This window comes from Plectropomus leopardus, chromosome 7, assembly GCF_008729295.1.
Source record: "Plectropomus leopardus isolate mb chromosome 7, YSFRI_Pleo_2.0, whole genome shotgun sequence".
NCBI lineage: Eukaryota > Metazoa > Chordata > Actinopteri > Perciformes > Serranidae > Plectropomus > Plectropomus leopardus.
The window spans coordinates 19,297,679-19,322,275 of record NC_056469.1 but is presented as its reverse complement, the minus strand read 5'-3'; the positions used below and the strand labels follow the sequence as shown (position 1 = coordinate 19,322,275).

The 24,597-nt window shown below is 39.9% G+C and overlaps 1 protein-coding gene across 1 annotated transcript; it reads left to right on the top strand.

Annotated features, from left to right (window-relative positions):
* The first annotated feature begins 5,423 nt into the window (after nucleotides 1-5,423).
* On the top strand, nucleotides 5,424-21,556 carry drd2l (dopamine receptor D2 like). The gene is made up of 9 exons (XM_042490133.1): nucleotides 5,424-5,468; nucleotides 5,717-5,750; nucleotides 6,985-7,383; nucleotides 9,055-9,164; nucleotides 13,454-13,590; nucleotides 17,519-17,736; nucleotides 18,888-18,971; nucleotides 19,174-19,528; nucleotides 20,673-21,556. Exons 2-9 carry the CDS (start codon nucleotides 5,748-5,750, stop codon nucleotides 20,867-20,869), a joined length of 1,503 nt encoding a protein of 500 aa, XP_042346067.1. The 5' UTR covers nucleotides 5,424-5,468; nucleotides 5,717-5,747; the 3' UTR covers nucleotides 20,870-21,556.
* Nucleotides 21,557-24,597: the final 3,041 nt, after the last annotated feature.

Genomic DNA, 24,597 nt, shown 5'->3' with positions numbered 1-24,597 from the left:
ACACATCATTTTTTGGGGTCGTGCTGCTAAATTTATCAACTGATTTACAGACATCTGTTTCCCAATGTAAGTCTATGAGGAAAAAGTCTTACTGGGCCCCATGGCAATGCCAGATGGACCTGGGCAGTGTAATTCATTTTTTTGAACACAAGGTAAAATTGGCTTCAATTGGGGTAGTGTTTACCGTATTTTTGAACACCCCCTGCGTTCTGTGTCATAAACAAGAGTTCACAAGTTTAATTTGAAAGCAGCAAGAGACTGATAAAGTTAAAACCCACTGCAACATTTTCACTGGCCTCCATGATGCTTTTTTGTTTATAATCTTTTTCTGCGTGTTTGTGACATTCAACATGACGCGCCAGTTAAAAAAAACAAAAGAAAGGCTCATCCGCTGCAGACGCGTGTGTGCACAGCTCTGGTCTACTGGCAATGGGAAAGGAGCCTATTTTTAGTAATGTTTCTGCATTTAAAAACCCACATACATGCGCTAATTTTGATGGAAAACGGAGCATGAGGTCTCACAAATCACACGCAGGTGTTGTGCCATGGCTTTACACAGGCCACTGACTGAGTTTAAACTACCATATGCGGGATGTGTACTCTTAGGGCAGCAAAGGGACTAAAACCCGTAACGAAGCAGCCATAGATCATGATCTAAATATCTGTCTTGCTGATACGAGAGAAAATGATTTGGCCATGAGGAGACCTAACTGTCATTCACCGCTTGGTTGATTGATTTCTCTACAGAACAGGTGCATTCTCATCTTTTGGGCCAAAAAACTCGCCATCGCTTGTGAATTTTCCTTCATTGTATAACAAATAATACAGCCTTTAAATTTCATTTTTTGCCAAAGTCACTGGCTGCTAGTTAAAAAGTTGTGAGTTGGGTGAGATAAGGAGTTCAGGGAGTGATTAAGAATAAAAATGGGGGTTGAGAAGTGGGAGACAACAGTGAATAATTTCTGCCCCAAACTCAGCAGAGAGCTGATTATACTGCAGCCGAACATCCACATCATTCCCAGTGGCCTGGACTCATTCCTGCCTGTCAGTGAAAGAAATGAAAGATTTATTGAAGACCAGCTCATAGTGGAGTATAGCCAGGGCAAAATTTCAAGGAGTCTTGTGTTGTTCTTTATTTCCAGTGGTGTTTGGGGGGCAGACGAGGCCAAGGATGTAATAGACCTGTCAAGTGTCTCCAGAGAGGATCTCTAGAGGAGGAGAAACAGGAGATTAGGCAGGGGGAGACGGAGATGAGAGGAAATGATGGAGGGATGAAGGCTGGTGGATGTTATTGAAGGGAGATTCAGGACAGAAAGTGCATCGACAACAGTGAAAGAGGGACAGGGCACTTCATGGTAAAATCAAATATGACAGGAAACTTATGTAATTACACAAAATGAGATAAAAGAGATTAGTACTTCTTGATATTACAAAACATAATGCATAATATTACTATAAAATCCCAGCTACATAGCTTTGGTGTTTTCCTTTCAATTAGGGCCAGTGTGCACAGAATTTTCTTACATTTTACAAACTTACTATTTCCATTTGCTGACACATTTTTTTTGTCCAGGAGTGCACAATATGGTAAAACAGTTTTACAACAAAGGTCATGCTTGTTTCATGATGCATTTTACCCCATGCATTTTTAAAAATGTGGGCCAGAATTACAAATGATGGACCAGAGGCTCAGCCTGAGGCAGTAGAAGGGGCAGATGAAGTGAAGATGGTAAATTGACTGCTGAATCAGCTCTTTGACGATCATAATGCAAAGAGTAAAATGACTTATTAAAACACCGGTATTTCACTTATGTTCCACACATCCCATCAAGAGAATAACTGCTGTAGTAACTCTAAATAATGATATACACACTGAGCGCTTTATCACTTTTAGAGGTTTTCATGCCTCCGTGCTGGCAATAGCCACAAGGCATTATATTTTTAGGATTGTCCATGTGTACATGCATCCTTCTCATTTTCGTGAGCGCAATATTTCAAGATCGCTTTAAAGGTCCAGATAATTACAGAGGCGGATGCGAAAACGCAAATGGCCCTATCTAGAGTCAGTGTTTGGTTTGTCCGTTGCAGGCTACTGTAGAAACATGGTGGTGCAACATGGTGCTCTCTGTCGAGGAGGACCCACTCCTCGTATAGATATAAATGGTTCATTCTTAATTCTTAGAATAATCATGCCAAAATAAATTGTACGCACTGGACCTTTGAGAGAATTTCAACAAAAATTTGTAGCTTTTTTTGCACCTACATCCATTTTTAAAACACTATGTTTTGTCCTGGCTACAACTGAATCTGTGGTAGGCATGGACTGAGCTGTGCCTTGAAAAATTGTCAAATGTTTGTCTTCTTTCTTTATCTGAGTCTGGACAGTCATGGATCTTAAGTGTAACTGCAGCCTGACTGGTTGGTGGAGGCATACAAACACAAGGCGGTTATTCTAGTTTTAAATTAAATATGAGTAGCTATCTTTTCCATTTTGCATGTTTGTATCCTCACACCTTATTATATCCACACATGTTCATCTCTTCTGGTTTATTCTGAACATAGAAAATACAACCTCTGTTCTGCACGCAACCTTGTTTTCCAACTACATTTTATATCTTCCTCCACGAATTCCTGAGAGATGATGTGATGCTTTGTAGCTCAAATTAGACTTTGCTCTCCTCATAATGAATATGAATCTGTACAAAGTAAATTAAGGTTCTAATGAGCAACGGCGCCAAAGGAGCTGCATCAGAGTAGCAGCATTAATCAGTGTGCAACATTTTGTCAGAACCAATCTCAGAAATCATCTGGGTTGTGTCTCAATTTATTCCCTGAAAGTCTGATAAAACAGTCTCACGAAAACTTTGACAAATGAGCTCGAATTCTAAAATGAAGATGAAATATTGTGGACATGCTCAAAAAGCATATATCAGATTATTTATTTTCAGCTGTTCCTTAACTGCTGTAGAAAAATGAAGTCTAAATAATTTTGATTAGAATTTCCTTCTTGAATTACAGTTAGTCAAGTAAAAAAGTCTCTTTAGAGCTTCATTGGTAAAAAAAAAAACAAAAACAAATTGGACTAGTTTCCAGCCACTGACATCCTTCCTTCCTGAGAAAGTTTTTCTTTTTGTACATTTTAACACAAGTCTTGCTCCACAAAGCTTTGGGAGACTTTGCACTGCATGGGAGCATTGCTCATCCACATATATATAAAAAACTAAACTGTCTTTCCTTAAGTGTGCATTTATGGGAAAAAGTGACTTTTATGGTGAATCCAAATATGAAAGGCAATCAAAAGAATTAAGCAGCATAGGAAAAAGTACTTATCATTTACTCTTCAGATCCTAAAATCGTTGACGCCGTTGTTAAAGACGTTGTTGCCCTGAGTTTGTAACACAGACACAGTAAGGCGACTCCTTATGTGCCATAATCAGGCCAAGTGTGTTCTAACAGAAATGTAATAAAATACGACCTTAAGAATAACATCTTAGAAAATCAAACATTTGTAGCCCTGACTTCATGGACAATTACAGCTGCAGTTATACAGCTTTACTTCAGTGGCCTTGTGTGAAATTAAATAGACCTTTCGGAGCAAGGATCATTACACCTTATTTTGAAAGAAAACCAATACAGTGATGTGAATGACTGCCCTCCTATGGTGACTATGGTGTCTCTGGAGCTGTGTAGGAGGACGGACAGCAAAGGCTCATTAGAGTCAGACCTGTTTATAATTTGAACCTCTTAAAAATCTTTCTTTCCATTCTGCTTGTGTATTGCTTTTAGTGGAAATGATTTGTCTGGGTGGCATCCATGAGTAGTAAACTCTTCGTAAACAAACAATCATCTCTTGTAAAGTTGCACATTACAGTTGCTGTTTGTGTTATAAATTTGAAGGTGGAGTGAAGCTTCAGTGTTGAAATGCTGAATCAAACTGATCTTCCAAAAAGTGTTAAAGCAGTTCTGTTTCTCATATGAGGAATACATTTATTGTTTTTACATACATTATTATTAAGTTTACAGTATGGTGGTCACAAAGATACAGAGCCGGTTTGCCTTGAAACTGGGAGTACTCCAGGGTTTTTCCCAGGGAGAAAAATCTACCAAAAAGCTCCAAACACTTTATTTTGTTGACAGCAATGTGACAAAACAAGCATACCCAACCAGGTGAAGGAAGATGAGAGAATATTGAACTGCGGTTTAATGATAGAAATGAGCATACACAGCTAGGCTTGGACTTCACACCACAACTTTCACAACTTGGCTAAATGTAGTGTTATCTTATGTAAACACCTTTTCATTCTTTTGATTGGAGGACCCTTTTATGGACTAAATGAAAATAAATAATCAAGGAGACACGTACTCCGAGTTTAGAACCCAGCAGAAGTAGGGAGTCAGCACTTTTTCTTCATCTCTCATGTTTACCATGGCGGTAAATGAATCATACTTTGGTGCTCATGGTTTCCGTTGATTGAATTATAGCATTTAAAATGTGAACTATCTACCCAAGTTAATGATGTAGCTTGTCCATATTGACAAAAGTTTAACGTTACACATTGATATTTGGATGTGCAGTGCTAAACTCCGTAGAACTAAGCTACTTAAACTGGGGTTAAATTAGTTTAATATTTGATATTCACTGTTTTTCTTGGCTATCACTTCAACAATGAGCACAATAGCTATTATCTGCCCAACAATCTAGTGAAGGACTCTTGCTTTTGTAGAGGCTTGAGCGAGCTCCTCCAGATGAATACTGGCCCTCCCCTTCATTCCAGTACGCTGCCGCCCCCGGCAGTGGTTGGACTGACCTCTACCACAACAGTAATGTCTGTGCAAGTCCTTCAGTGAATGAAATCAATACTTCACCGTGTGAAATCAATGCATGTGTCACAAAGAAAAATGCCAAGTGCTTTGGCTAGTGGTGCGAGCTCAACAAGTGTGGATGGATTAGTGGATTATTGATTTGTTTGGCTCAGATCATCTCTGATATGTTGATTTTGAGTGTTATAAAGAAGCGGACCAAATTTTTCCAGTTAAATACCCTCCATTGCTGAAGAAAATTTAACCAGGTGTAGTTTCAGCTGGTTGCAATCTGCAATCTTTACCACCAGTCACCACTAAATAACCTGAAATCTTGCACACTGAACCTTCAGTGGCTAACATTAGCCATTCGCTGCCAGACAATTTACTGAAGGGCATTTCATGGAGCTTTCGGACAAGCCCCTCCAGATGAATGTTGGCCCTCCCCTTCATTCCTGCATGCTGCTGCCTCCTGCAGGGATTGGCCTGATGTCTACCACAATAATAATGTCTGCACAAGTCCTCCAATCAATATCTAATGCTCTGAAATCAATGCATGTGTGTGCTGGTGGTCAACAGGTGTGAATAGATAATTGATTTGTTAGGCTCAATTCTTGCAATGTGTTGATGAGCCATGCAGATCACAGGTTGGCGTCCGAGAAAGACAGGTGTGTATGTGAGACACATGGTGAGTAGGTGACGTGAGTGGGCATCATTACTGAGTTGAGAGGTGACCTGGGACTGACAGAAAAGGAGAGATACTACAAGTCAGTCGTCTGTTTTAACCTCCTGTCGCTGATAAATATTGGATGCAGCTTTTTGCATGCTGTTATACAGCCTGGCTGTTGGAGTGTGTTAGAGCGCGGGGATAGAGAGATAAGCTCTCATATTTCCTTATCATGTCTCTTCTCTGCAGAAACACATGAACCTTCAGTAGCGGGCTACTAATGGTGAGTTTGAAGCAGGAGTTTTAACTTCTTTTATTATATATAATAGATTCTGAAATTGTAATGTTTTTCTGTGTAAAGTCTTCCTGTCTTCTTCACTTGCTCTCAGTTTCTCTTTACTGCTGAAAATCTGTTATTAAATGCTGCAGCACAACATGAGCCCATAATTTAAGCTTTACTCATGGTCTGACAAAGTTTAGTAAGTATCTATGTTTGGGTCAGGATCAGGGTGTCTGAGAGATGCTGTGCTCTGCAGCAGAGACGTCTGGCGTCTTTGGTTTTAGCTTTTGTTTGTGGAGAAAAGACTGTTTTAGAGAAAATTGGTGGTAAGTGGTTGCACTGTAATCTCTATTTATACATTCACAGTAAACATGGACATAAACATGATGATTTAGTTTTTTTAATCGGCTTTGCAAATGGTTTATGTGGAAGGACATTTATTATTGTGCTTTGGTGAATGTGTGTTTGTTTACAAAGAAGCTGTCCAGGATTTAGCCAAGTTTCGGTGAGTCAAAGGATATTACAGTTCCTGATATAATGTAAAGTTGGAAACTGATGCAGGATGGAGGTCGTCCAGTTTATTTTCCAACGTCTGTACAGTGACTAGCAGGATGCTAGTTCAGCTGGTGCTCTTCTCCGTCCTGTTTGTTTGAAAACCTTGACCTTGATAGCAAAATAGAAGTCATCAGAAACTGAGTTTACGGCCTGGCGAGTTGATTTCCACATCCTGATGAGTAACTCACAGCCACACACCACCACTAGACATAAAAGCCTAAATTTAGCAGCATTGACAGAGAGGTGACTGGAAATATCCAACCCAACCTTGCTTGAAGAACAACTTTCCTTTTGAACTTTAACTAGTGTAACTCTAACCAGTTACATTGATTTTATTTACACAAAAACAGTAGTTTTGAATTTGAAATGCTTATTTTCAATCAGAATTTCAGAGCCCCACAAGCCACAAAGAACCTGTAGAAATCTAAGAGATCTTTAATCTCTGTGTCAGTGTGCTATCCTGCTAAGTTCTCTCTCTGTCTCTGTCTCTGAGATGAGACCAAAGACATGTTTTCAGCCCTGGTGCCACGATAACCTGTTTTTTTATATTCCTCTGGTGTCACACTGAGAAGCCAGTCTTTGTTGGGTCTATTGCTGAAACCTGAATCGAGTACACAGTGGGCAATAATTGGCCCCAGACTCATTATTTTTCCTGTCTTCTCTTTGTGTCATCAATTTTCAGCTTGACCATGTCCACTGGTGCAAGATCATGACTTCACTCAACGACTCAGATGAAACCTCCCCTCCCTCCTTCCCTGTCTCCTCCCTAGACCACAATTTCTCCGTCTTTGTCACCCATGACCCTTCATACTCCCCCATATCCTTCCCCACCTCCTCCCCCTCCTCGCTGACGCCCTCTAACTGCACCAGCTCTCCGTCAGCCCCCTCTCCTCCATACAACTTCTACGCAGTGCTGCTGGTGCTCCTGATCTTCTGCGTGGTGTTTGGTAACGTGCTTGTGTGCGTGGCGGTGTCGCGGGAGCGCGCTCTACAGACCACCACCAACTACCTCATTGTGTCGCTGGCTGTGTCTGACCTGCTGCTGGCCACACTGGTCATGCCCTGGGGCGTCTACCTGGAGGTGTGTGTGCACTTTGTATACTTTGTGTGTGAAATTTATTGTGATCAGCAAAAAAATAGTGGGAACTAAAAGTGGATAAAAATGTTTGTGTGCTTGTTTCTCTAAAAGTTTACACTGCAACACAAGCTAAACAGAGGCAGAAACATTCGATATCAGATGGCAGTTATAGTTCTATGTTCGGTTTGCAACTCAAGGTGAATGATGTTTAGGCAACATTGATGTAACTGACCATGACTGCAACTCTAATCATTTTTCATTGTTAGCGAATTTTCTGTTATTATTTTTGATAATATTAATATTTATAAGTAGGCCGAATCAGTCCACAGAAAATTAATTGGCTGTTATTTTAATAATTATTTAATTATTTTATTAAATTTTTAAGTAGAAATGTCAATCATTTTGATTCCAGCTTCTCAAGTGTGAATAATTGCTGCTTGTCTTTGTCATATATGTTGTAAACTGAACTACTTTTAACTGTTAGTCTGCAATGGTGTTTGGGTGAGTTGTCCACATGAATGCCAGGACCCAAGGTTTCCATCACTGCATTGTAACAAGATCATCGATGTTATTCACCTCATCTGTCAGTGGTTTTATTGCTGTGGCTTTTTGGTGGAGATGCAAAGTAATTCTGATGATGAATGTATTTCTAATTACTAAAACACAGCCACAACAGCAACATTTGTGTGCATTATTCCAATCTTGTTGCAGCCTTCCATAATATAGTATCCACCACCACTGTATCTCACGTTTTCCCAAAGCCTGAGAAAACATGTTGAAATGTCTTATTTTGCGTGACAGGCAGATAATTCATTATCAAAAATGTTGCAGATTAATTTCCTGTAGATTAACTAATTTAGTATTTAGTTCAAAGTAGTTGTAATTAGTGCTGCTAATTGTTCCAACTCCAGGCTCCTAAATGCCAGTAATCACTGAAGCAGTTTCAGCAGGTACAAGAAGCTGACTAAATAACATAGAAAATAATCACTTCAGTCTGGTGTTTACAAATAATGTCTCATAGACTATAAATATTAAATGTCAGAGTGCAAAATTCTAATTACCAGGCAACGTGAGACAGATTGATTCGAATAGCACATTTCATACAACAGGTTAATTTAAAGTGCTTTACAGAGCAATAAAATATAAAATGTTATGGATTGAGAGAGGAAAGATATAAAAAAAAATAAAACTAATTACTTAATTATTGACATTTTTCAAAAATCATTACAAATAACAAAACTGTAGACAAGAGGTGCATAATAAGATTATTTTAAATGATTTAGAATCAAGTTTAAAAGTAAGTTTGCAGTCATTACAGGGTGGAGAAGGATGTGTGGGAATAATCCATGTTTTCACAGATGTGGATGTAAACTGTAAGTGCAGCTTGACTGTTTTTATTGTGATATTGGAGATAAATTCAAACTTTTAAATTCTTGTCATTAAACTGGGTCACTTCAGAATGAAACCATTACTGCCTACAGAGTTGACAAAAATGGAATTAAAAATCATATACCTCTGAGTCATCCAGCCCCTTCAATATTAATATTGCTGTGCCAGTATTACAACATACTGTATTGGCGAAAATGAGTGAAGAGGTAAAAGTCCTTGAAAAGTACAGAGGGTAAAAATGGCCGTGAAGGGAAAGTGTGTTAATGCCAGTATGTTTTGTTGAAGGTGGTGGGAGAATGGCACTTCAGCCTTATCCACTGTGACATCCTGCTCACCCTCGACGTCATGATGTGCACCGCCAGCATCCTCAACCTCTGTGCCATCAGCATCGACAGGTGGATTCCTCCTGAACTCTCTTAGTGGTTTTATGTCTCTTTTCTTTAACTCTCTCCTTTTATTTATTTAACACGTACTCTCTCATCGTCATTCTCTCTTTTCTTACAATTTGAGAAAAAGTTAATTGATGATAAATAATTTACACTGAGATTTTTATCCAAAGCAGAGACCAGAATAACAAAGATGACAGTGAGTCAATAATAATTTCTTTACTCTTTCCTAACCTTGATCTTTATTGGTGCAGGTTGAGCTTAATGAAGGGCTTGCAACACACTTGCCTTGCAAAAAATAAAATAAAAGAGAGATAGAGATGCATCCATCATCCTGCTGACAGAGAGCAGCAGGACAGAAGCCCCACGTGCTGCAGTCATCTGTTTATTTTTTAGCAGGAAATGACAGGCTTCCACTGTGTCTTTCACAATGTCCTCTGCAGTCAGTAAAGTTTGTTCTCTAGAAATCAAGGAGACAGTGTTCGATGATTTGGCGTTCCACCTGATGCCCTCTTCATGGGTCCAGGGGGAGGTGGCTAGACGTCCAGAGGGCAGGTCATCTGCAGCTGCGCCCTAATTACTCTGACAAAGTGACACACTGAGGCCGGACCTGTTTAGACTTGTGTCATTTGGTCCAGTGATTACAGATAAAGTCTAATTGCTTAGTCAAACTGTAGACGGTAAAGTGTTGTTCTGGAAATGTGTTGTTAAATACAACACTGAGCCAACAGTTGTCTTTCTGATAGTTTAATTCAAGCATTTGCAAACGGAGCCCTGCTCTCTCCAGCATCAGACGACGCAAAAGGAAGGGGGGCAGGGCAGAGGAGATTCAGGAATAAAATACAGTGAATTATCTTGACCTGGTTACAGTTTGTCCTTCAGACAGATAAACAATGACATGATTTATCTCACAGCATACGTCATCAAAATAAAGTCATCATATTTAGTGTTTCTAATGTATAATTATTGAAGGATAAAATCTAAAGGAGAACGTGCCTTTGCCATCAAGGCCCCTTGACTTTGGAGCGACCTGCGTTAGGAGACAAAGCTTGCAGAATCAGTGACATCTTTTAAATCACTTCTTAAAACTCACCTTTACTGACCTGCTTTCATGTGATGTCAGCTTTATTTATTCATTCATTCATTTATTCATTTTTATGTCTCTTCCTTTATTAATTTTGCCTCTCTCACTCTTTTTATTTGTTCCTTATCCTTCTTATATCCTGTTCTCACCATCTTTTCACATTTTAATTCATTTACTTGCTCATCTTTCTCTCATTCACCTGTTTTTATCTTCTTCTTATTGTTCTATCCCCACTGATGTGATGCCGTTTTTATCACTTTTATTCCTTTTATTTTTGTTGTTCTTGTTGACCTTTTGTATTTGCATTTTGTTTTTCTTTTTTTTCACCTTGTCTGTTAAAGCACTTAATAAACACCTGTTGTTAAAGGTGCTATATAAATTAAATTATTATTATTATTGTTATTAATATTATTATTAGTTGTAGTAGTAGTGCTGAGTTTCAGGCATGCAAGCAGTAGTGTAGGAATCATTATTCCCAACTTAAAAACTTTCTTGCTAGATTTGACCACTTTAAGAACCTTATTAACGACACCCAGCATGGAGTTTTTTGAGCAAACCTTTACCCCTCTCCCTTAAAGATTCTTCAGTATTTCTCAGTTAATGTGCTTTCATGGTGCTGTGGCTCTCTGGGCTGACTGTGTTCAGTGAGCTGAGTAGGGCAGACAGAAATGTGAATGTGTGAGTCAAACAACCCGGGTTGCCTGCAGGTCCTTAAAAAGTCTTAAAATTTCTTACATTTACATAAATATTAATAAAAATAAAGTAATTAAATAGTCTTGCTTTTGAGGTCTTGCCACAAACATTTTATCCAATGTATTTTATCTATCTTTTATTCTCATTTGTTTTCAAATTGAGTTAAGCCCTTGTGTGTAAAAGTCCACATTCCTCATGGTATAAACAATCCCATCAAAAGGAGCAAAGTAATTGCTAAGTTAAAACAGGAGAAAATTCATATTGCTTTTTGGCAAGAAACACATTTGTCTAACATCGAGCACAAGAAACTTAAGAAAATGGACTATAGAAATTCTTCTCCTTCTCCTCAGATAGGACAGGGAAGAAAAGATAGGTTGCAATAATAATATCAAACTCTACTTGTTTCAAATGTATCTCAGAACAAAAAGACAAAGAGGGCAGATTTTTTTTAGTAAAGGGCAAACTGGGGCATAGTGAAGTCACCCTGTGTAATCTATATGTCACTCCATGCAGTGACATCACCTTTTTAAGGAGGATATTTAACCTGATCACTACAGAAACATATGGCACTTTAATATGTACAGGCGACTTCATTATACTTTTGAATCCTAGATTAGACACAACTAACAGAAAAAGGAACAAGAGCCTCAAGGAAAAATGAATAAACAATACATTGCAGGAATTGGGACTGACTGATGTATGGCAACACTTACACAGATCTAATACAGATTTTACGTTTTATTCTTGAAATAATATTCACTCAAGAATTGACTACTGAGCACCACCATTGATAGGGAGCACACACAGTTGCACAAAACTTAAACATACATCCGTGCAAGAACTACCACCATAAAGGACAAAAATCATGTTTTTATTTGATGTGTACATTGATCCCATCCACTAACGTGGAGGGGGTGGGGTTTATGACCTGCAATGCAGCCCACCAGCAGGGGTCAATCACAGTTTTTGCTTCGCTTTTGCAGAGCTTTCCTGTTGTCAATATTTAGGCTACAGTCCATAAAAAAATCCTAAAAAGCATTACATTTAAGTGACAGATACCTGTAGACATCCTGAAACGACCAATCATTGATCCCCATTGTTCCTCCAGGTAACTCCTGTTCCTTCTAAATTATTTAATTTGATTATATAAGTCATATTTCTTCCCAAAACCCACATTTTAAAGTTTACTCCAGCGTCTGGATCCTCTCTATACATAACACATTTATTTCAGAGTCTACACAGCAGCCAAGATAAAAAAAATAAAATAAATTGGAAGTGGTATTTAGCTTAAAGCACTGCTGTACAAAAGCTGTATTGTAGATGCAGTATTTGGCCTTTAATGCTGTAGCTGTATACAGCTTCAAAATACAAATTGATACCTTTAGATTTAAAAGGTCCGGAAAGACATGTCCTGCACAATACCTGCACAGCTCCCTCAGGACTTCTTCAGAGCTGATATATTTCTGAGGTAAAAAAAAAAACTAACATGCTGCACCTGCAACATCATTACTTAGTCTAGACTACATGTTGCAGATTTTGACCCCAGAAACAACATAGACTTCCTGAGAATTGAACCTTTTCAAAAGCTGTGCTTCATCTGTAGAGTCTCAGAGTTTGGGTACGTGACTTTCTGCTCGCTGTCTGGATTGCAGCATTACACTGAAGGATACTGCATACACCTGCCCTTACAGCAGATGACTCTAATTAGTTTTGACATGCTGACAGGTGTGTGTGTGTGTGTGTGTGTGTGTGTGTGTGTGTGCGTGTGCATGTGTTTTGTGTTTTGTGTTTTGTGTCCTTGTGGCTGTGACACTGGCAGTGACAGCTGCTGTCTGTCCATATTAAGTGTATGTGTAAGTATGTGTAATCATGTCGATGGGATTATGAATTCTGAAGATTCGTCAGTGTGTTTACTCTGTTCTGGCAAATGTGTTCAAATGCAGTGAAAGACATGCTAATGTGTTTTATGTGTGCTTTATGCGTCTTTTGGGGGGGTTTTTTGTACAAATTACAATGAAATCAGCAAAATAACGTTGGCATTATAAGTTTGTGGGAACCACAGTTACATTCGTATGTTATTATGCAGATGATACATCCTTAGGTTTTAACAAAGCTGTGGTTGATGTGTTGTTCAGTTTAAACACAAAATCCACTTGGTTGTGGTTTGAAAAAGATCATGTTTTGGCTTACAATACCTAGTTTTATTTGCACAAGCCTGGCAGGAAAGCTGCGATGTCGTAGTGGAAACACTGACAGGTCATTTAAAAACACCCACATTTAGTGCCTAAAAAGCTGCTGGAAATACAGCAATGACTAAAAAAAAACAGGTTTTATTTGTTGGTCTCTTCTAGGTACCAAGCCATCCACTTTCCGATGACAAAATCAGCTCATGTACTACATTGCTTTGGACACATTGACATAATAAAATATGTAACATATCCGTGATTTGCAGAAACATACAGTGCCAACAGTTTCGTCTGGTGAGTGGGCTAATGGGTGTGTGGGTGTCTGTGTGTTGCAGATACACAGCAGTGGCCATGCCGATGCTCTACAACACCAGATACAGTTCCAGGAGGAGGGTGGCAGTGATGATTGCTGTGGTGTGGTTCCTTTCTTTTGCCATCTCTTGTCCTTTGCTGTTTGGGCTCAACAACACAGGTAAGAGCTACATCTGATCCCTCCTCTCAACTTATTGTCCACATTTTTCAATAAACTCTACCCAGAATATACAGTGTCATACAACAGTTAGTTCTGACCAAGCAATTTGATTGGTTGAGAGGTATTCCATGAGTGCTGATATACAGTACAACATCACTGGGACTTGTAACTCTGCATGTATTACTCATCTTTACAGTTGTTTGGAACAGTTAATGAGGCCTACGTTGATGGTCGGTAGTTATCTAACATTACCGTAGATTGTAGCAATGTTTGAAGAACAAGGAAGTCCCCTCTGACCGATATCTTCGCTAAAACGAGCTAAGCAAAATTCTGCCTGTTGCAAAAACCCACTACCTGCTGTCCAGGAGGATAGCAAATATGATATGTGCAGTGAGGCAGGGACACACTCATCTCACACCTACCGAGGGCCACCGACATACACAAACTGTCTGATGCGAGACTAGAGACACACAGAGGAATGTTCATAATACAAAACAGCTGGTCTGCACAGAACATGTGGACCGAGCTTATACAAAGCAGCAAACTAGCGTGCAGGAAATTGTTGGAAATTGATGTTTATTATTTTTATGGCCTTGTTCTGAGGCCAAAACAAAGAAGCACATGCGTTGGATAAACTGAAATAGTAATGTAAAAACAGACTATACAAAAAAGCAAAAGAACTTCAACGAAGACGAAGAAGAAGTCACAAAAGACAACCATGATGGGGCAGGCTCTAAGCAGCCTAGAGACAGTGGCCAGATACCTCCAGTTTCTTAATGACCTCCTGCAATCGGCCAGGAACCAACAAAATTTAAAGTACACATACAACACACAGCACACACATGCCCTGGCAGAGACCCTGGGGCCCACTGTGTTTTTCAGACTTTTCTTGAATTGTTGTTTTATTTTACCTCCTTGAGTAATACTGGATACTTCTGCCTGTTCAGACCTTTAAAAGTTATAACAATGAAACTTTTCAAAGGATAAAAATGTACTTTTTTTACAGCTCACGCCCACACGGAGCCCATAACCTGTGATGAGGGCTTCTTTTTAAGTGGTCAAAAGCCAAAAACTGATCCAGAGAAACTACAACTTAAAAAATTGCACACACACAATTTAATGCTCGCCTGGGGGCACAGTTTATCCTGTTTAGAAAGTTTTCAGCATATGGTGGGAGGAGTGAAGAATTAGTTTTAAAACCAGTCTAAGAAAATGCCAGAGAAATGTTTTAATAGTCTGATCTCAAATATCCTTTTTAGTAACAATTCCTATTTAATTGCCACATAGCCACAATTTACAAGGCTTGAGCTGTTGAGGGGGGAAAGGATTTTAAGAATGAGTTGTAGGACCCACCATTTCACTTCCATTAAAGTTTTTGAACCTCGGATTCAGGAGGAGCAATGCAGACTTCGTTGGCAAACTCTTTACCCTTGCAGCGCTGCTGGACGGGTCATGGGAGTTTGCTCATGTGGTCTACATGTGTTTCGTGGATTTGGAAAAGGCCTATGACGTCAAACATGTGTCCAGTGGATGTTGGCCTCTGCCAGGGTTGTCCCTTGTCACCAATTCTGTTTGTTACATTCATGAACAGGATCTCACGGTGCAGCTGGGGGGAGGAGGGGTTCTGGTTTGTGGACATCAGAGTTTCACCCCCCTGCAGATCATGCGGTTCTGTTGGCTTCATCACACTGTGACCTCCACCAGCATGCACTTGGGTGGTTTGCAGTAAAGTGTGAAGCAGCCAGGATAAGAGTCAGCACCTCCAAATCTGAGGCCATAGTTCTCTGACTGTAAATGGTGGATTGCTCCCTCTGGGTTGGGAGAGAGTTTCTGCCCCAAGCGAAGGCGTTACAGTATCTTGAAAGGGACCAGTTGAGGTAGTTAGGGCATCTGATCAGGATGGCCCCTGGGTGCCTCCCATTACAGATTTTCCCTGGTGGGAGGCCCCATAGCAGACCCCAGAACATCTAGTCAGTACATCCCCAGTATCTAATTTGACCTGAGAATGCCTTGGGTCCCCCAGGAGGAGCTGGAAATTGTTGCTGGGGAGAGTCTGCTGCCCCGCAACCCAGCCCTAGATAAGCAGGTGAAGATGGATAGATGGATGGATGGAGTTGCTGCAGGTGTCTTTACTGTAGAGGCCCATGGGGGGAAAAGCATTTTTGGCTTCAGCATGTATTTATGATGGCTGTTGGTTGGAGCCTATGGCCTGTTTGACATTAATGCAGTTTAAGGCACAAAAAGTTTCTTTCTTTAATTTAAAATAATTTGGAAATGGCAGATTGGGTCCTTCATGGGTAGTTTAGTCTATAGCTCTTAAGGGCTGTTTTTTGGGGGTTTTTTTGTTGGTTTTTAAAATCTTAGCAGCATTGTGCTATGTGTCATTGTTCTCTGAGGTGTAATTTAACTCTCTAATAAAGCAGCATACACACTTTTATAAACACATATGGACTCTGCAATATCCTCATCCATCTGTCCCTGAATCTGATTATTAGTCTTTGATGAGATAGAAAACAAATCCTATGCATCTGCTCAGTCAGCCGTCCTTAGCATGCACTAAGTCAGCAGATTTTATACTTGAAAATTCATTAGCACAAATAAACCGACCATGCAGTATTTCTCTCCCGCATGTTGTTCTCATCGAAGTAATGACAGGTGACGTCTGCCCTGCAAACAAGTGGGTACACATAATCCTTGATTCGGTCGTTGTCTCATAAAGAGCAGGAGTGAAGATGCCTGGCTGATAACCTCTGCCTTAATGAAGGCAGCTGTGAGGAGAGACTTAATGGGAATGCACTCGCATTGAGCTGAAAGCAAACTGCTTGAGTGGGAAATAAGAGGTTATGTGAGAGCTGACGGCTTCAGTTGTGAGTTCAAACACAGCAAGATACTTTAACTCTCCTCAGTAATGGGCTGCTCATAGATTACAACACAAAAAAGGTACTTCTGGTGTTCAGAAGTTCCTGAGCCAGTGTTCATTATGATCAGACTGTGTGGGCATCCAATTATGTGTTTTCTGAAACTCACACAATAACAGCATTTACATTGTTGAGTAAACAATCTTACCACAAGGTCAATTTAGCAGCTGTTTTTGAGCATCTTACATGGTCTTCATTAACAGATGAAGTTTTCTCATTTTTATGGCTGGAGGCATTATGCTTTCAGGATGTCTGTCCCATTCTTGTGAACTCGACGTCTGAAGAACACCACAAAGAAATTTCTTCAAATTTGGCGCAAACACTCACTTGGGCTTAAGGACGAACTGATTAGAATTTGGTGGGCAAAGGTCACTGCAGCCCCAGAAAACATGTTTCTGGTGTAACTCAAGAATTCATAGGCTAATTGTGACAACATTTCACACAAATGTTTAGTAGGATAAAATGATGAAGTTATGATATTTAATATCAAAGAGGTCGAAGGAAAACTTTGCAGTGACAACACGATGTACTGTTAAAAGCACTTTTCCTGCCATTACCTCACATCATAACTCAGTAACAGAAGGAAAGACATTTGGTCAGATAATGAATTATACTAATTTTATGCGTCCACCTTGAAACTATGCTAAATGTATATCCCTCTTGTACTGCCAGGGGAAGATGTGAGTGTAAAGCATCCATGTTTTCAAAGACATGAATGTAAACTGTAACTGCATACAACCACAAGGCAGCAGTTCTAGTCCATGGAATTATATGTTTAAATTTTCTTTTTTCTAAGCACTGTACGGACTTCTCATCCATTAGCGTGGACTTTTTGAGTAGACCTTTTTTTAAGTGGCTATAATACATTTTGTTGCTGCCCTCGTCCACAGCAGTACATTGTTTAGCTTCCATGGTGGTACACCCGTCTGCTTTTCTAAACAGGGAGTGTGCAACTGGTACAGTTTATGTACCATATTTATCTGCATTTTCCTCTTTTTCCTCTGCTTTAGCCAGCCGGGAGGGCACCACATGCAGCTTTGCCGATCCGGCCTTCGTGGTCTACTCATCTGTGGCCTCTTTCTACGTTCCCTTCATCGTAACATTGCTGGTTTATGCACAGATCTGTGTGGTGCTGCGCAAACGAGGCAGACGCACCGCCCCACCGCGCAGACACAGCCTGCACACACAGAGCGGGGCTGAGGCAGGAGAAGGTCATCGACACAGGAAGGTAGGGTCACATATTTCGGACATCAACCAAAAACAACTGTCTATGATTTTTAAGCCATTTTACAGACAGTTTCAGATGGCATGCGTTCTCCCTTTTCTCTTCCAGCAATTTTTGGCATTGATAGATGTTGACCCACAGACTCGCACCAACTTTGATAATATCGCAAAAAAAAAGTTGAGCTGACGTCCATTACTTTCATGTTCAAAAATATAGTTAAAAAGTTTCCGTGCAGACACAGCCTGCTTTTAATTGAGTGTTTGGTCTTCCATCATACATATTTTAAAAACTTCTGACACACTCATTAAATATTCTGTATCAGCTCGTTCCAGCTCTTCGTTGAGGCTGTAAGATGTTTACACTGAATGAAATAGTCACACTCAAGACTCCGCCATTCTATCACATAGAAAAAGTCTAGATACAATAGGATTATCTCTTATCAGTCCCACAGCGGGGATGTTTGCATTGTTACAGCAGCAGATGCTATAGTGCAAAACAAGAAGCATCGGTATAGAAGTAGTGCAGATGTCTTGTGTGTAATTTCATGCTTATTTTTTCAAAAATCCAATTTAACGTATTAGATGTTTTTGGAAACTTTGGAATCTCCTTTAGAAATTAAAATAGAGTTCTGTGGTTTTGAACAATGTTTGGCTGCACACATTGAGTTTGTAATGAATGGTCAGGTTGGAGGCCAAAACAACGATATGAGGCAAATTAGAATTTCTTTTAAAGGTCCAGTGTGTAGAATTTAGTGGCATCTAGTTTGAGGTTGCAGAACTGAAACTTCCTCCATGTGCCAAGCATTTAAAAAAAAACATGGTGACTATCTAGAGTCAGTGTTTGTCCATTCTGGGCCACTGTAGAAACAACAGGACCCTCTCTGTGTGAAGATATAAACTACTCAGTCTGAGGTAAGAAAAACACAGTGATTCCTTTTTTCAGGTGATTGTATATTATTGAAAACATAGGGCCGCATTCACTGAATTGTTGCCTCATCAGAAATGTTTTTGTGTTTTTGCCAAAAAAAGAAGGATGTGTTTTTCTTCCCCTCTCTCTTCAAATATCAATATCAACATCAACTTCAAAAATCCAGTACCGGTTGGGCTTTTCCCCCCAAGAATATATTTTGCATGCTGCCTCCTTTTCTTTTTCAGAATAAGTGCACACAACCAGAGGATGTGAAGCTGTGCACCCTGATCCTGAGGCCCTCCACCGGGGGCCCTCAGCGCAAGAAAGTGGTGAGACTCCCAGCAACACAAACAGCCTCTCTCTTCACTGCAGTGATGCTCTGCTTGCTCCCTGTTGTCCCCTCTCCCTCTCACATCCATAAATGTCCCATTCTTTCACTTTTGTTTCATCTTTGCAACCAAGCATCCTCGCCTTTTGTCCCCCAACACCTACCTCCCTCACCACCCCCCTTCCTCCCTCTCTGTGTGTCAGACCCTGGTAAAGGAGGCGGTGGTTCACCCCCTCGGAGTGGAGCCGGGTCAGTTCCTACCGCAGACCGAGCAGAGCCTGGCTCCTCCTCCTGCTCCCCAAACTTCCTCCCACTCAGGACGGGCCAGGATCTCCCTGGCCATCTCGGTTGGGCCGGCCCCGGTTCTTCCCTCGACCGTGACACGATCGGCCCTGATGCCTCGCCCGCCCACCCTGGAGGATGGCATGAGGGGCCGCGAGGGATGGAGGGAGCGCAGCGGAGGGAGAGAGAAATGGGGGATCACCAAAGAGAGGGTGAGAGGACGGCTGTCGCAGCAGAAGGAGCGGAAGGCAACACAGATGCTCGCTATTGTGCTCGGTGAGCTGAGAGTGATACAGACTAATTGATGAGGTTCTCATCCTCAGACCATATTCACTTACTCAGTACACTTGTAGTCTGTCTCACTTTGTGTGTGTGTGTGTGTGTGAGTGTGAGTGTGTGTATGTTTTCACAAAGCTGCCTGAATATACATAACATAAGCATAGGGGAGACAGGGATTATCGCAACACGTTTTCTCACAGCACTTATAATGAGCTGAATTTTTGTGTGAGAACTCTCAAATTTTGTCCCAAAGTACCCTTATTTCTTGAATACAAATACAATTTTTTCAACTTCTCCAGCTTTATCACAGAATTTGATATTATTATTAATTTGATTTGATGTCAAATGCAAAGAATTCCATTGTTACAATCTGCCCCACTACTGGGGTAAGGTGCAAAATGCTGATGTCTTAAAATACCTGGTTTTGGTGGCACATTCCAAGCAGGAAACAAAGTTATGTCTCAGTAAAAAAACAACCGCTTTTCGAAGCACTATCCCGACAGTTACCACAGAGATACTCAGTCAAAAACAACTGCTTTTCCAGAAACTATGCTGGCAGGAAACACAGCACTTTCAGTTAAAAACAGCCATTTGTTTGTGGTGCAATACTGGCAGGAATTGCAGCGATGTCTGGGTAAACAACTACAGATTGTCGTGGCACTATCCCGTCCGAAAACGCAGCGACCTTGGTAACAAAAAAACAACAACCAAAAAAAACAACAAAGCACTATCTTGGCAGGAAACACAGAGATGACTTGGTAAAAAAACAATTGCTTTTCGTAGCACAATCCAGGCAGGAAATGCAACGCTGTGTTGATAAAATAACAGTTGCTTTTTGTTGCTCTATTCTGGAGGGAAACACAGCTATGACTGTAAAAAACAACAAAAAAAAGAAACACTTTCCAGGAGGACATACAGCTATGTCTCGGTAGGACAAAAATTACAACCAAACAAAAAAACAACTGTTTTTTATGAATTTTTCCCTGGTGGAAAAATGGCGACATTAATGAAATGTACAAATATTTGTGGTTTGCAGAAAAGCACAATGCCAACAATTTCTTTTAGAGACTGGGCTGGCCACAACATGCAGAAAACATGCATACACTTATTGTCTAATCACCTTCTTGTCCCTGTTTCCAAGGTGTGTTCATCATCTGCTGGCTGCCTTTCTTCTTGACTCATGTGCTAAAGGCCCACTGCAGGAGCTGCTGTATCTCGCCCTCACTGTACAGCGCTGTCACCTGGCTGGGATACCTCAACAGTGCCGTCAACCCTGTCATCTACACCACTTTCAACGTTGAGTTTCGCAAGGCCTTCATCAAGATCCTGCACTGCTGAGAGCTGGAGAGATCAGAACCATCAAGAAAAAACAAAGCCTGACGTTGGTTTGAGATCTGAGGTGAGAGAGAAAGAAGTAGTCAGCAGTTTTGATTCACAGGAAGAACGAGGGTTGAGACAATAGATGGACGATAGGTGAGTTCAGTGGTAAAAGCTTCTTGGGAAGACAAGGGAAATGTAACCAGCAGCTCAAACAAGACTGAAGACAGAAGACATGGCATATACAGAAGGACTGAAAACAGACAAAGAAACTACTAGACGATCATTAAAAGGGAATGTGTGACAATTAAAAGACAACTACAAGAAACAAATAAGGCTTGAGATATTATGGAAGACTTTCGCTGTGTTGTACATACGGTCTGAAAGTGATGTGTGATCTTTCCACGGCAACCAGACTGACAGACTTCCCACGTGACTGTTTTTCCTATACTCAATGTGTGAGACTTTCGCTGTCGTATTTTACTGTAATCTTGACAAACAGCATCTTGTTATTTGTTCGCATGTGCTTATTTTTCTCAGAGGGCTGGAACAAGTTGATGCAAACAAAAAAAACCTTCAGCTAAGAATCCACTACAACCTTCTTTTTTTACTTTCACGCTATTGGATCAATCATTCTTAACACTCCGAAAACCAGCTGATGTTATATCAAGACAGCATTATTGATTTTTATGGCACACAGCACATCAGCAGAGACTTTTATTTCATCTAGTGTGTTCATTTTTTGCTTTACATAAGTATGCATACATGTTAAATTTGGTGGTGTAAATAACCATTTCACTAGTTTTTTTCATTTTTTTGGGATAATTTTGCTAACTTTATTCATCCCAAAGGATTTTCTTTCCTTACCCAAGATGTCCAGTTAAGATTGTATGTCTAGTCAAATAAAATGAAATAAGTAGAATAGAAATAAATATCTGCAAAGTACAAAAGAGTGCAATGCATGAATGAAAGCGTAACCCATTATAAAATACAAGAAATGTAAGAAATCCTTTATTTATACGATTGCGATGTGAATTGTACTCACTCTTCACAGTGGCAGAGAGGTAGTAAACAACCACTAAGAGCCCCAGTCACAATGTCCGGACCTGATTCTCCATGCATTTTGATATTGAGAAAATTACTTATGTAAAGTTAAGCAGGTATTGCACACATTTGAGTCGTTAGTATTCAGACAGGACTCCATGTAAACACTGAGGATTAAATGAGTCTTGCTTTATTTAAAGCCTCCATTCCATCTATGAATCTGGTGAAAAATCTTGCTGAAGGCATTTTTGGTCTAATACTAGGCTTTTGTGAGTGTGAGTGTGTGTGTGCGTGTGCGTGCGTGCATGTGCGTGTGTGTGTTTATTTATCATTTCAATCATTTTCAGAATGAAATGATAATCATGGAAAGGTTCTTTGGCCCCTGAAACATCTGTTTTTTTAATCAAACAACTTATAATTCCTTCCTAAAAACTCCTCCTGCCACTGAACATTGGTAGAAAGTTGGTTTATTGCTTTGGCTTCTGTTATAATTATGTTTATACCATAATACAAATCATTACTATTAATTACAATTAAGAGAATTTCAATCAGGCAAAATACAAAGTGCGTTTTCATCCACCTGTTCTTATGTGCCTTTTTTAATTTGCAGTATTGTAGTCTCACAGCAAGAGGGTTTTGGGTTTGGGATTCTGCGTTTTCGTGCTCTTTTTGTGTCTGCATGGGTTTTCTCCAGGTTCTCCAGCTTCCTCGCGCAGGTTAGGCTAATTGGTGACTCTAAATTAGCTGTAGGTGTGAGTGTGAGCATGAAGGGTTGTCTGTTTCTATGTGTCAGTGCTGTGATAGTCTGTCGCCCAGTGTCAGCTAGGATAGGCTCCAGCCCCGTGACCCCTAATAGGATGAGCGCTTACGGATAATGAATGAATGTAAGTAGTATGAAGTAGAGAGTATGAATATATATATTTACTTGATTTGATTGGTTAACTGGGCCAAGTGTGACACTGAGTGATGCCATTCAGCACCTTGTGCTGAAAAGTTGGGAATATATAACCTTTATGCACGTCTAAAAACCGCTTGAAAAATATAATGGCACCGTACCATAGGTAAACAGTGGTTATGATGGGCCCTAAAGCATTACTTTTAGATTTGGAGAAATATGCCTATTTGTTTTTAGTTGTTGTTGGGTTTTTTCATTTTCGTTTTTTCGCTGAAATGAATAGATAGTTAATTATGAGTTGGAACCAAAGGATCATAGCTTAGAATAAAGGTTTAATACAGGGGGTGGGAACAGATGGCCTTGCTCTCTCTAAAAGTAACATCTGCCAGCGCAAGACTTAAGGGTATAGAGATATGATGTGGTATTAAGTACGAAAAGTTTGAGGGAAACTTACAGCTTGTATCATAGCATTAACTATCATCAGTAAAGTCATACAGTTCCAAAAGATTCAAATGCCATAAAGTGCGACTATCACAGGAAAAGATAAAAGTTTAGTTCACTGTCTGTTACTGCAGCTCCTGACAGTAACCATGCTGTCCTGTCAGTAAAACCCACCGATGGGCCTATCTGCACAGCATAAAACAAATGTTATTAAGTTGCAAATGCTGCGACTCCTCTGGGACTGCTGTGGAGAGCTTGAATGCGAGGCTCCTCTCACCTCTCCGACTATTATCAAAGACAGGGGAAGCTGGCAGAGCTGTGTATCTGAGGAGCTCAGATTGATTTGAGTTGCCAGTCAGCCTGATTGCAGTAAACAAGGACTCTGACACCAATATGGGAGCAAATGCACTGCACGCTTTATTTATTCATTCATTCATTCAGTGTCATGTGCAGGTGGGAAGGGTGCAACTCTATGCTCATTTTATAAACAACAAGCCAGCAATGCTCAGACACTTTTGAAACTTGAGCATGTTTGTGTAGCTATATAAGAGATGTAGCCCTGTAGTACACAAAAAACATTTGAGTAAATAACAAAAATAATACAACAGCAGCTCCAGCAACCAGGGTGAAATCATTGTGACAGCAAGAAAATAGAAAACGTATGGTATTTTACACAGCTAAAAACAGAACATTTAACAAAACACATTTAACAGAAAACTTTGACATCTCACAACAGCAGAGTAGGTTAGACATCCTTTTTTTCACAGCTGATGAAATGTTGTTTTACTGTTACTGTTTTATTTTTCGTAATGAAATATCTTGACAACCACTGTATGGATTGCCATGAAATTCTGTACAGACATTCATGCTCCCCTCTGGATGAACCCTAATGACTTTGGTGTTTACCTGACTTTTCCTTTTTAGATATCATGAGTTTACATTTGTGAGTTTTGGGTGAAATTTCTCAACAATCATTGGATATATTGACATTCTGTATAGACATGTTCCTCCCAGGATTAACTGTCATAACTTTGGTAATCCCATTACATTTCGTCCAGTGACATCATCAGGTCAAACTTTCATTTTGCCCTTTCAATTTAGGACCAGATACCTGTTCTAAATAACTAATAATGTTCCCATCATCTGTACCTTTACTTTAGTAAAGCAACTGTATTTTAAAATGCTGAACTAAGATGGTTAACATGATTTAATACTTTCTAAACATCAGTATGTAAACATTAGCTGTTATGCACACAATTATTCCACTATTATTCTGATTATGACAGTACTCTGAATATATTTTGTTTAGATATTCCGGATTACATCTTTTTCTGAATTTAGCATTTTCCAATCAAGACGTGATATGTGC